This window comes from Colletotrichum gloeosporioides (genome assembly GCF_011800055.1).
Source record: "Colletotrichum gloeosporioides strain Lc1 chromosome Unknown consensus_14, whole genome shotgun sequence".
NCBI classification, from domain to species: Eukaryota; Fungi; Ascomycota; class Sordariomycetes; order Glomerellales; family Glomerellaceae; genus Colletotrichum; species Colletotrichum gloeosporioides.
In genome coordinates, this window is record NW_025544659.1 from 284677 (window position 1) to 297095 (window position 12419).

At 50.6% G+C, this 12419-nt stretch overlaps 8 protein-coding genes across 8 annotated transcripts; 4 read left to right on the forward strand and 4 right to left on the reverse strand.

Annotated features, from left to right (window-relative positions):
- Positions 1-573: 573 nt before the first annotated feature.
- Positions 574-1034, forward strand: GCG54_00014126 (uncharacterized protein; the record flags this gene model as incomplete). The annotated part of the gene is made up of 3 exons (XM_045413967.1): positions 574-714; positions 775-812; positions 866-1034. 3 exons carry the CDS (start codon positions 574-576, stop codon positions 1032-1034), a joined length of 348 nt encoding a protein of 115 aa, XP_045269071.1.
- Positions 1035-1185: 151 nt separating this feature from the next.
- GCG54_00014127 (uncharacterized protein) lies at positions 1186-1571 on the forward strand (the record flags this gene model as incomplete). Its single annotated transcript, XM_045413968.1, has 2 exons — positions 1186-1478; positions 1529-1571. The coding sequence occupies 2 exons, from the start codon at positions 1186-1188 to the stop codon at positions 1569-1571; spliced, it is 336 nt and encodes a 111-aa protein (XP_045269072.1).
- A 132-nt stretch (positions 1572-1703) lies between these two features.
- GCG54_00014128 (uncharacterized protein) lies at positions 1704-2492 on the reverse strand (the record flags this gene model as incomplete). The annotated part of the gene is made up of 1 exon (XM_045413969.1): positions 1704-2492. One exon carries the CDS (start codon positions 2490-2492, stop codon positions 1704-1706), a length of 789 nt encoding a protein of 262 aa, XP_045269073.1.
- A 1192-nt stretch (positions 2493-3684) lies between these two features.
- Positions 3685-5358, forward strand: GCG54_00014129 (WSC domain-containing protein; the record flags this gene model as incomplete). The annotated part of the gene is made up of 2 exons (XM_045413970.1): positions 3685-3820; positions 3875-5358. The coding sequence occupies 2 exons, from the start codon at positions 3685-3687 to the stop codon at positions 5356-5358; spliced, it is 1620 nt and encodes a 539-aa protein (XP_045269074.1).
- A 109-nt stretch (positions 5359-5467) lies between these two features.
- GCG54_00014130 (Pantothenate transporter liz1) lies at positions 5468-7285 on the reverse strand (the record flags this gene model as incomplete). The annotated part of the gene is made up of 4 exons (XM_045413971.1): positions 5468-6064; positions 6142-6718; positions 6828-6911; positions 6969-7285. 4 exons carry the CDS (start codon positions 7283-7285, stop codon positions 5468-5470), a joined length of 1575 nt encoding a protein of 524 aa, XP_045269075.1.
- A 785-nt stretch (positions 7286-8070) lies between these two features.
- Positions 8071-9002, reverse strand: GCG54_00014131 (putative 3-hydroxyisobutyrate dehydrogenase; the record flags this gene model as incomplete). Its single annotated transcript, XM_045413972.1, has 3 exons — positions 8071-8616; positions 8680-8890; positions 8950-9002. 3 exons carry the CDS (start codon positions 9000-9002, stop codon positions 8071-8073), a joined length of 810 nt encoding a protein of 269 aa, XP_045269076.1.
- Positions 9003-9893: 891 nt separating this feature from the next.
- Positions 9894-10322, forward strand: GCG54_00014132 (uncharacterized protein; the record flags this gene model as incomplete). The annotated part of the gene is made up of 1 exon (XM_045413973.1): positions 9894-10322. The coding sequence occupies one exon, from the start codon at positions 9894-9896 to the stop codon at positions 10320-10322; it is 429 nt and encodes a 142-aa protein (XP_045269077.1).
- A 260-nt stretch (positions 10323-10582) lies between these two features.
- On the reverse strand, positions 10583-11849 carry GCG54_00014133 (uncharacterized protein; the record flags this gene model as incomplete). The annotated part of the gene is made up of 2 exons (XM_045413974.1): positions 10583-11579; positions 11617-11849. The coding sequence occupies 2 exons, from the start codon at positions 11847-11849 to the stop codon at positions 10583-10585; spliced, it is 1230 nt and encodes a 409-aa protein (XP_045269078.1).
- Between the last annotated feature and the right edge of the window lie 570 nt (positions 11850-12419).

Consider the following 12419-nt stretch of genomic DNA (forward strand, 5'->3'; position numbering starts at 1 on the left):
AAGTTGAAGGTATCATTGAAAAGAGAATCATGTCGGAGACGAGGGAAGACACCACTGGAATTGTCCCGGCTGCGTTGGCACCGGCAGATAACACTGCAGACGCAAACACCGCAGACAACAACCCAGCCGTGCTTCTTGCGGAAGATGCAAGTTAACAAAACATACCAAAGCTTTCTAAGGCATTATTGACATAAGTTTTCTTCGCAGGTGTCAGACGACGAGTCTGCTCGAGGAGAGGTCAGTGAAAATTCAATTCCACACTCGTCTCCACCCAAACGATATGCCTTCTCTGACACGACAATATGTAGAGTATCGCCTCGTCGAGCACCAGTGTGACTGAGTCTGTTCTTGAATATCGCATTGAGAATGGTCGAACGTATCACAAATACAAAGACGGCAGTAAGTGGAAAGTCAACTGAGATCCGATATGGGTCATTGGCACAGTATCTGAAGAGTGCAGAATACCACCTTCCGAACGACGAAAGGGAGAATGATCGTCTTGGTGAGTGCCTTGATCAAAACTCGTGTGAATAATTGCAGCTGATGCTTGCATATAAAGACATTCAACATAACATGTGGCTGCTCACTTTCGACAATCGTCTGGGAACTGCACCGCCGAACGACCCTAACTCTAAAGTTGGAAGAGTTCTTGATGTCGGAACCGGCACGGGGATCTGGGCCATGGAGTTTGGAGAAGAACATCCGAATGCAGAGGTTACTTGAAACGGTTCCATTGCGTCGACGCGTACTTTACTGACCTTGCACTTATAACAGGTTCTTGGAGTTGATTTATCGGCCATCCAACCAGAATTGTACGGTTACATAACGGCGTTTAATCGTCCAACGGCATCTGACTTCATCATAGTACTCCCCCGAATGTCAAGTTCCAGATTGACGACATTGAGGAACCCTGGACTTACTCTCAGCCCTTTGACTACATTCACAGTCGAACCATGACCTTCAGTGTGGCTGACTGGAAAGAATATATCCGAAAATGCTACGAGTTTGTTAATGACATATCTATTCAAGGTTGAAGTTTCACTGACATGAAATTGTAGCAACTTAAGCCCCAATGGCTACCTTGAATTGAACGAAGTCGACCTATGGCCAAAGTCCGATGACGAAACATTAAAGGATGATTCTGCTGTCTTGAAGTTCGTTGGCCTTTGGGCAGAGGCTGCGGTCATGTTTGGGCGCCCATTCCAGGACATCAGAGTCTTGAAGGATATCATGATCGAGGTAGGCTTCAAAGATGTCTACGCTCAGATGTTCAAGTGGCCCACGAATTCATGGCCCAAAGACCGAAAGCACAGGGAACTCGGTTTTTGGAACCACGACAACTTCTGTGCTGGACTCGAGGGCTTCATGATGGCACCTCTCACGAGAGCACACAACTGGACCAAAGAGGAAGTCACTGTTTTCGGGATGCAGGTGCGCAATGACATGAGAAACAGAAACATACATGCCTATTCTGCCGTGTGAGTGCCCCATCTATACTTACAACGCTGCCCTCATTGACCTTGACCAGCTGGTCGATCTACGGGCGGAAGCCAGGCAACAACGAGGCATAGACCAAGCTCAAAAAGCTCAACATGCTCTTCTGAGTAGGGTTTCATTGCAGCCATCTGTTTTCGCTCTCATATTTGGACCCGCTGCAACAATCCTAGTGACAGTACATGTACATAAATACACACTCGCTTGGCCTAATAATAGCCCTCAAAGGTATCCTCATGATCCTTTGCTACTTTTGCAACGGCTTGCTTGATTGGCAGGTTTCCCTCGCCGGGTCCCAAGATATCAAACGCGAGTCCGTGAGTCTTGTTGTTCTGGATGGACGCGTAAATCACCTTCGCAACGTCTTCGCGTGGGATGATGCCGACTGTTCCCACCTTTCCGGCTCGGATGACGCCCTCACTGGGACCTTCCCCAAGACCACCCGGCCTTACGATCGTGTAGTCGAGTCCGCGAGCCGCATTTCCGACCCTCAACTCCGTGTCGGCCGCGAGCTTAGCTTGGAGAATGGGACCAATGATGCCCCACATACGGTCACTGAGCTTCTCATCGGCTTCCGTGTACCAATCCGGGACGGGCTTGTTCTCGCGGTCGCGGACATCGAGGGCGCTGACAACAATGTATCGCTTAGTTGTGACGTTGGCTTTGGCTAGGGCATCCATGGCGCGGATGGCGCCGTCGCGGTCAACGGCCTCGGCGGACTTGGGATCCTTGCCGCCGGCTGCCCACACCACCACGTCGGGCCGGGTGCCCTCGATGATTTTGATAAAGTCCGCCTCGGAGCCGGTCGCGATGTCCTGGACGATTGGCTTCGCGCCGATGGCTTTGAGATCCGGGATCTGGTCCGGGTTTCGGATGACGCTGAAAACGGTGTGCGGGGTGGCGGCGCTCAGAAGGATCTTGGTCAGCTGCCGGGCAGTCTTGCCATTGCCGCCAAAGATGAGCGCCGTTGGCATGTGGAGGATGGATGCGTCGCCCATGGTTGACTATGTTTTGTACGTTTACTGAGCTCGCAAGGTGACCTATTACACTACACGAAGCAATACACTCGGAGTGGCTTGACTATTGTCTCGCGTCTATTAACTTCGATGACGGCATTATCCTTACAGGGTCCGTGGAACGGAAGAAACCCCGCACCGGACAAGACTCTCGGGCAGCTGTTTTTTCCGTCTCCTATTCGCATTTGTAACAGGAGAACTCTTCTCCACTTAACACACTTTTGTTCAGTTGCTCGGCCTTCATTGTCAACAAGAAATAGACGTCGCTACCTATGGTGAAGTTTATGCCTACGGATGTCGCCGCAGCTCACCATCGTTGGTCCCCCTTATAAGTTATGCCGCGAATAGTGAATCCAACATGCCATGATAACTCGGATAACGGCATGAAAGCCATGAATGTCGAAATCCGCCATCGGCTCCGAATGTTGGGCTCTCGCCTCACCTGCAATATCTCCGATGTCACCTTCCTATCAATAACAGCACCCCTGAATGGTGCTGTTCCAATTGACCGATGTCCTGCCAGCCACGCTCCAGGCTTTAAATCTGCACGCGAGCACAGCAATGTCTCTCATGCTATTTGAGAGATTTTCGGATTTCGGTATTGCCGCAGGAAAAGTGAACGAATATCCATGTTCCCCCCCAAATCCCATGAAAAGCCAGAGACTCGACCATAGGCGCATCTGACCACCAAGCCACCAGCCCCCTCTGCGTTATTGCAACCGGCCGCCCACTGCACCGTTGCGCTGATCGCCCGTATTCAGGGCTGCGTGATGGGTAATTCCAGCTGCCTTATTGGGCAGGAGGCGCTGCTCCACGCTTCGTTGGGGTTAGACTGGGAAGGCCTTGTCCCGGGAAATGAGCTAGACAAGCACTTAAGAAGAAGCATATCTAGGCGATCCACGACGGCCTGAACCGATTGGAAAACAGCCTTCCTATTCGGCCACTACGGGTGACATTTATAGCATGTCTCCAGAAGAATACGAGATCGCTCGCTTTAGACCTGTCGTTCATGGCCCCATGCCTGCAGGGACCAAGGGTCGCCCCGTCCAACGTTGCATTGCCGGATTCCTCCAGAAGGACGATAATCAAACCATAAAGCAGACTGTTCCCAGCGCAAGATGAGAGTGGAAGGCGGAATCACGCACCCGTCAGTCACTCGTTCAAGCCTTCAATCATGAAGCAGAGCCTACTCGCCACCGTCGCTCTGGCGACCCTCGCATCCACGGAGTACGTCTGGCCGTCGATTTACGATGAGATCGAGGACCACCTCTCCCTGCAGTCCGGATACCTGCGCAGGGGTTTCATTGATGGTTGGTCATATTTCCTTGAATAAACACAAACTCACATGTACTGACATTGGCAAGGCGTTCTCACGTGCGGTTTCGGTACAAGCATTCAAGGCCGTCAAAACTCGGCTGAATGGATCCGGAGCGCTTTCCATGATATGGCAACCCATGATGCTGAAGCTGGAACCGGCGGTCTCGACGCTTCCATCTTCTTCGAGCTAGAACGGGCGGAAAACATCGGCAAGGCTTTCAACAATACGTTTGGCTTCTTCAGCAGCTTCTACTCTGCGCGCGCTTCAGCCTCTGACTTGCTGGCAATGAGTGTGCTTGTAGCTAGCTACTCCTGCGGCGGCATCAAGATCCCATTCCGTGCCGGTCGCATTGACGCCCAAGAAGCAGGACCGGCAGGCGTCCCAGAGCCGCAGACCGACTTGGAAGCCACCCAGGCCGCTTTCACCAAGGCTGGGTTCTCAACACAGGACATGATTGCCATGGTGGCCTGCGGACATAGCCTCGGAGGAGTACACAGCACCGATTTCCCTGAGATCGTCGGAGTCGAAGCGGATCCCAATAACGACACCGTCGCTCATTTTGATGTCAAATTTGACAACTTCGACAATGGCGTGGTTACGGAGTACTTGGATGGGTCGACGAAGAATCCTTTGGTTGCGGGAACCAACGACACCCTCAACTCCGACAAGCGCATCTTCGGTGCCGATGGTAACAAGACGATGCAAGCGATGGCCGACCCGAACACGTTCCAGACAATGTGTGCCGACATCTTCACTCGTATGATCGACACGGTCCCCGCGAGTGTTAAGCTCAGCGACCCTATTGTCGCGACGGACATCAAACCCTACATTAACGGCTTGTATCTGAAGGACGACGGCAACATCTCGTTCGCTGGCCGCATCCGTATTCGCACGTCAGCCGAGACTGGACGAGACCCGACAGATCTTTCCGTGCAGTTGACCTATGCCGACCGCAACGGCAATGGATCAGAGGTGATCACCACAAGAAAGGCGACTTTTCAAGGCGGATCTGCTTCCGGACTTTGGCGAGAGTCCTTCGCTTGGTGGGAGTTTGACACCACTATTAGCCCTGAAACGGGTATCAGCAAGTTCTACATTCACGTCACGAAAGTTTCCACGAACGAGACGATCATATACGACAATGCTGGAAATGCGTACCCCATGGACGACGCCCTCCTATACCAGGAAAGCCAATCCTGTCTTGATACGAATGTTATTAACGGACAGATGCCTCTCACCGTGAAGGCCTTCGTCCGCAAGGATCGTCTACCTGCTGCAGCAGGCGACCTGACCCTGGACCTCGTCAACGAATTCCGCCGACAAGGTGTTATCGTACCGAGATTGGAGACGGAGAAGATTCCCTTCGAGACCACGGGGGAGGAAAAGGAGCAGTGGGTCGCTTACAAGGCCTCTGGTAAAGTCAATGCAGATGGTTGGAATACCAGCTTTGATATCAAGCTTGGAGGGGACAAGGCGGTCGAAGTCGCATTCAAGAAGACTGGTAGCCTGACGTCGAATGTCTGCTCTTAGATGTCTATCTAAACATAGTAATTATAATATGACCAGTAACTCTATGCATAATGCACCTCATGTCCCAACGCCCCCGACAAAGCAAGTCTTCGCTTGTGCCTCTACTTATTTAGAGGGTGTACAAGTTCGGAGATGTGCCCGAGCCAGCGAATCTTTCTATAAGCTTTTTGTTGTCCCGCCTCAGAGTCCATTTCATTAGCATGCAGCCCAGCACGCTTGCGAGAGAGAACGCGACCATGAGTATCATAGCCTTGACATAACGTGGAGCATCGCCGGGCGAGAAGAAATATGGGCTCCAAATATTGCCAAACTGACCAAAGATGTTGATGATCGCGGTCGCGCAAGCTCTCTTCTCTGGTGTCTGGCTAACGGAGGAAGCTGCCCAACCGAAGAGGATCGCGTTTCCTGAAAAGGCTCCTGATATGTAGAGGAATGATGCGAAGTATCGGGCCGGAACGTTCAGAGTAGCAGCAGAGATGATAAACCCGACCGCAGACATCATCATTGGAAGGCTGATGTGCCAACCGCGCTCGTTCCGAATGTCGCTCGAGTACGCTACAAGCAAAGAGAATATAGCACCGACTAAATACGGTGGAGCTGTGCAAAGAAGGGTGATCGTCCTGCTTCCGAGATTGAAACCCTTGACGATTGTCGGGTAGAAGTTATTGAATCCATACGCAGTGTGGTTGCAGCAGAGAATGAACGCCTAAATCGAAGATTCATGTCAGCAAGCCGCAATCCGACGGTGAGGATAAGTACCAAAGGTCGTTTTAAATGACTTACGAATACCCAAACTCGGTAGTCCTTGACTGCAATTTGGAGCCCGTACCAAAGCGAATTATTCGACTCTTGGTTTGAAACCTGATCCCTCGCCATTCTCTCAATCGCTACTTGTCGTTCCTCCTTCGTCAGAAGCCACGTTGCTGAGCCGGATTCCGACGCTGGGAAGTCTGGTAGAAGGAACATTGCCATAACTCCGAAACCGAAGCTTGCGACTCCTTCAATAATAAATAACCATCGCCAGCCGCTCACTCCATGAACCCCAGTCAGGCCTGAGTAGATACCAGCGGCGAGTAGTCCTGAAAAGCTTGTAGCTAAGCTGATACCTGAATATAGAATTGCTGTGCGGAGAGCCAGCTCTTTCCTGGTGTACCAGCACGAGAGCAGGAAAAATGCGCCGGGCCCGAAAGGCGCCTCGCTCACTCCGAGAAAGAACCGTACGGCAATGAGACCGGAATAGCTATGAGTCGCGGCAGTTGAGGCTGATATGCAAGACCATGCGCATACCCAAAATGGGATATAAAGAGATGGTCGCACTCGGGTAAGGAGCATGTTGCTCGGCAGTTGCATGAGCATGTATCTAAATGACAGATCAGCAGCATTCTATGATTGATGAATTTTCATGGCTGTAGAAATATCTTGACATTAAACAATAGATTGGCAAGACAGAGGGTCATGTTCAATCTTACCCAACGTTGAGAATGGAAACTGCTGTGTTAAAGTTCTCGCCTTTGAGTCCTAAATCAGCCTCAAAAGTGTCAAGCTTTGCTTGGCTGCATTTGAGTCAGTGCTTGGTTACCCGATACAAGCGGTTTTCATGGGTGGCCTACGCGATGTTGTTTCTATCAAGATAGTTGAATAAATATAGGACCCAAATGATGGGCATGAGAGTGAGGTCGAGCTTGCGACGAAGGCGTTTCTCTACTGCCAACCAGGCGTCGTCAATGACTGGAATCGCCATCTCGTGCTCGTCTGCCTTGGCAGTTTCCGCATCTGTAATCGCAGACGCTTCGGCGTGGCCATGTTGTATGACTCTAGTCTCGTCGACGTCTTTCGCCATCTTGGCAATGAGAGGGGTAGTCTCCCCCGGCGTTGGGTCAAGTTGGGGTTGCCGGGGCGCAGAGGAGTCGGAGTAGAGAGGGCGCATGGTTTTAACGTGTTCTTCCGGTTGCTGAAAACTTTATGCGGAGGTTGGAAAATCCTTTGCTTGAGGTGGTGTGTTAGCCGCCTTAGGCGGGGGTAATCCGGGGAGTGGTCGGCCGGGGAGTTTCTGGGGCGCAGCCGGTCGGAGTAAATGAGGGGTCTATTGGGGGGGACCCCTCTTCTGGTCTCGGTAGGGCCAGTCCGGTATCGCAATCGGCATCGCTTCCAACATGTGGAGATTTTGCTGGCCCGTGGTAGGTATTTTGGAGAACTTAGTTGAGATTGCGTACATTCTTAGAGTTGGAGAGGACGGGATGGTCTTGTTGACACAGGATAACTTCTCGTCGAGAAGAGCGACCAGTGCGGCTCTGCCGTGCAATCATGCAGCGTTAGGATCTACCATTCACGTGAAATTTGATGTGAATGGCGCAAAACCTACAGAATGACAGTCGCTTTGTGAGGGGGGGACTAACGGTCAGCAATTGCCGAATTAGCACGGCCATTAGTGGTAATGCCGTCGCACCGTTGATGCGACATCGGCTCATTGTTGCTATGCTGTCTCGTCATCTGTGACGGATAGTCAAAGTCAATTTACGAGCACGGATGTGTGATATTATTCACAAATTGGACTGGGCGTTGAAAAGTTGACTTTTGGTAAACCATTCCAAAATAGTCAACAGAATATTGACACTCAATTTCGAAAAGCATTTTCAAGATAGTACAGCACTTCCCCTAATCGGAAGGTTAACACCGTCTGAGACACCATACAACACATTATAGACCCAGGCTCTACGAAAGATCTGGGCTCTCCCCCCCAAGCCACTTGTAAATCACCTTGGAATCTTTACCCTGAAATTCCTCATAACTGGCAGCGTCTCTGTAAGCCTTGAGCATGGGCTTGCCCAGCACCGTTTTGGCTCCAACATCTTCAGCGGTCTTGAAACCTAGTTCTAGCACTCCAAGACACAACTCAATCGAAAAGCCTCCCACATAACCGTGACTAGCGGCGTTTGCTGGAGTTAATCCTGGAACTGGATTGTTTATCTTGGAGTTGAAGTTCATTCCCGAGCTCGCGTTGATCACACGGTCCAACTTGCGTGCGTCTAGGCCGCCTCGGAGGCCGATATTGTAGGTCTCTGCTGTGGCCATTGCGGTGAGAGCTGACAGGTAGTTGTTGAGAAGCTTGATTTGAAGTCCAGAGCCCAGTTCTCCGCAGTGAAAGATGCCGTCTTCACTCCCCATGAGTTTGCAAATTTCGAAGACTCGAGGGTAGAGTTCGTCGCTGCAGCCCACCATGAAGGATAAAGATCCTCTCTCAGCGCCCATTGCACCACCCTGAATGTTTGTAGAAGATCAGAAGTACTGTCATATAGAGATAAGGACAGAAAGATGACGTACCGAGCATGGGGCGTCGACGAACTTCCCCCACTCTCCGACATTGATTGCGTCTGCTACTTCTCTTGACGCCTTCGGATCAATGGTGCTTAGCTCCAGGAACAATATCTCACGGTTCGGTCTTTTTTTGGCGGAAAGAAGTCCATGATCAGGGTGAAGAAACACGTCTTGGACGTGTAAAGCTTGAGGAACTGAGGTCATGATCACATCCTGCCTGGTAGTCAGTTGCAGTCGATGTCAAGAAGCTGAAACCAGATCTTCGGAGGCCCTCACAGCAATTTCAGCGACTTCTCTAGGAGAAGAGACAGCTTCAACCCCGACACCATTGTGTTCTTGGACAAAGCTGTCAACAGCTTGCTTGTTGACGTCGAAAACAACGAGTTGACTGGTTGGGGGTACTTTTAGCCTGATGTTCTTGGCCATTCCATGACCCATTTGACCCAATCCTAACGAAGTAAGAATTCTGAATGCGAAGAAATGCTCCTAGGTCAGGCGTATTACCAATGAAGCCATATGTGGTGGGAGCTGCGCTGGCCATGTTATTGGTTTGGAATGAATAACCCGCCCGACTAAACTTTCTCGTAAATGTGTTGCCTCGTTTAGGTTTGGTGGTGACAGACCAATGTTGGTTCAAGTTGTAGACTCGGGTTGCTTCTGAGCTACAATATTAACGATATTGTCCTTCGAGATATGAGAATGCACAAGTTGCAGGATGCATGCGACTCACTGGCTTAAATCAAAGGAAATTGCTACCAGTCGGAACTTGTTTTCCTTCGTGTGAGTAGGCAACTGAAGAAACTGGACTTGCCGAAGTGTGACTTCTTGATCTGATGGTCAGCTGGCTCAAACACGGCAATGCCTGTGCTGTTTGATACGGGCTAACATCGAACATGAATAACGTCATCTGTTGGAGAGAGTTGGAGACTTGACGTGTCGGGGAAATATCGCCGTAATTGTTGCGTGTGGAGGTGTTGGAGGTGGCACGGGGTTCGCATGACCGTTCCAAAGTTATCTCCAACGCTCAAAGCAGTCACCTCGGCCAGGGTATAGTTCTATTACTTGTCTTGGGAAGTGTTAAGACTAGTATATGTAATGATCTTTCCTTTCCAGATTTACAAACGATAGTCAACACTTAGCACCCCCATACGAACGACACAAACCTCGTTTCTTACACAAACAAAAAGCATCATTGCATATCACAGCTCCATATCATCACCATGTCCTCCACTTCAAATCGCGCCGACGCCCAGAAAGCCCTCTATGAGGTGGGCATGCCCATCCGGCGAAGCGTTCTCAGCGACGCCTACGTCGACAACGCTCTCAAGAATGGTAGCACCGAGTTCGCCAAGGCCATGCAAGAGTTCACCACTGCGTTTTGTTGGGGCGCCGTGTGGGACCGTCCAGGCCTGGATCGCAAGCAAAGGTCATTGATCAATCTCTCTATGCTTGCTGCCACTGGAAAGGTCCATGAGCTTGCCGTCCACACCCGTGGTGCCGTTAATAACGGCGTGTCCGCCACCGAGATTCGGGAGGTTTTGGTGCAGGTCTGCATTTACATGGGAGTTCCTGCGGGGATGGAAGCATTCAAGGCGTCAGAGAAGGTTCTGATTGACATGGAGAATGAGGGTATTCAGATCAAGCAGTAGAGGGGTGATGACAACACGAAGGGGATACTTCAAATGGGCTTGAATGCTTAGTCGTATCATCCAATCAAGATAGTTGACCTGCGCCGTCTCATTCACATAGAAGTCGCATTCGCGCCTTGAGCAATGTTCATTATCTGTACTACCTACACACCTCATTCATCATTGTTCTTCTAGTAATGATCTTGTGATACCGAAATACAGGCTTATTGACCGACAGTGCTAAAGGGGATACCCGTTACTTCTCAAATCCTCACCAACATTCAGTTAGTAGGGGTGTTTGAAAGCGTGTCTGCGTAAATCTCAAGAATTCGCGCCATTTTGGGCATTATTTGCCACACTGTGGTGTTCTCCGTCTTGAATAGCTCTGCCCATCTTTTCAAGACACGAACATCCAGGCGCGTAGACGATTCTTCTGCTTGAAAGCTTCCATTGCTTGGGCCTACGGTCTGTTCCAGCATGTGCCTTATTCTTCTTTCCTCGGCAGAAAGATCCGATGCTTGTTGGTTAGCCTGCAACCACTTCGACAGCAACAAAGCGCATTCAAAGTAAGATAAAGCATGCTGGACGCTCCACACCCAGAAGCTGGTCCGGGCTATCATCTTGAAACCCAGTTGTGTCGGGACTCGAAGAGCGAGGCAGGCTTGAATAGCTGCTCTTGTTGTGTCTGCATCCCGAATGGGGGCTTCGATTCCTGTGATGGAACTCGCTATTTTGTCTTCGGAACATGAAGCGGCAAAACCTCGTCGGATAGGTGAATAATCAGAGACCAGACGAATGTAAGCTACTCTCAAGAGGGCGGTGCAGTTGAATAAAATCGGTCCTTGGGGATGGTCAGGAGACAATGATGCTTCAGGCTCGCTCTCCCACATAAGCTGCCACCTTCGAAGAGCTCGGATGAAACAACGTCGGTTTTCAAGATAGATTACGTCCTTCGTGGGACATGATCGACGCAACAAAATGATCTTCTGTACTAAGAATGAGATGAGGACATGGCAGCCAAACATGCCGATGTGAGACGGGACGGGTAGAGACTCGTCTACTAGTCTCTCGACAATGGCTTGAGCTGACGGCCATGTCTGGATTCCAGCACATCGCATAGCCTCAATCCAATCAACCTCGGTTCTCGCGCACCATTGATTCTCATGTGCAGGCATGCCATGCTGGGCTTCTAAAAGCATTGGTGATGGTATATCGTAGGCGATCGTCATGAGGTTCATGAGCGTAAAGATACAGAAGGTCACCCTAACAATAGTGAGCCTTGAAACCCTCTTCGCATTCGGTGAGAGACATATACCTCTTGAGAGACTCTCGTGCAAGCCAGACTTCCCACGTGTTGGTCTCTGCCCCCTCGCCATATTCCGAAAGTGCCCATTCCTGACGTACAGCAAAAGCAAGACGCCCATGAAATTGCAGCGCAGCTCTTAAGTCCTCTTTCGTGCCGCTCCACGCAGCAAATGCTGTGAGTAGCATCATTGTCTGTAGTGCGTGAATGCCTTCATCTGTAAGGCTGGTCATGTGAACAGCCATTTTGTACAGTTCAACAGCAGCGGGCCGCTCCAGACTATATAATGCCCCGTTTGCGCAGACGGCAAGGACCAACATGACTGGAGAACGGCTCGCCGACCACGTTGGCTCATGAAGAAAAGGCTGATGACGATGAAAGCTCCCGAAATAGCGAGCAATAAACCGGGAAAGTTCGTCGTTTGGTGGCAAGACGTATTGCGGATCTATCTTGCTGGTCTCCAATTGCATGCGTCTCCAACATGCTTCCGTCACCTGTACATGATCATTTGGCATGGAACGGTTATTGGTAGTTTCATGGATAGTTGGCGAACCGGGTTGGGAGAGAATATGATTGCTTGCTGCCTTGTCTCCAAAGTCGATGGGCGAGAATGGGGTTGTTGTTTGCGCTAAAGGTGTATCCGCTAGGATTTCCAACGTATCCATGACGCCAAAGGCAGTAGTATCAAGATTATTGAGCCAAAGCCCGGTGTCCTGAAGTACATAGTCTTGCATAGCTCCAAAGGTAAGTTCAGGCACTGGCGCGACCGGTTGCGAGGCATCCACGGTGAAATGGGTATTGAGAAGATCGTCGTT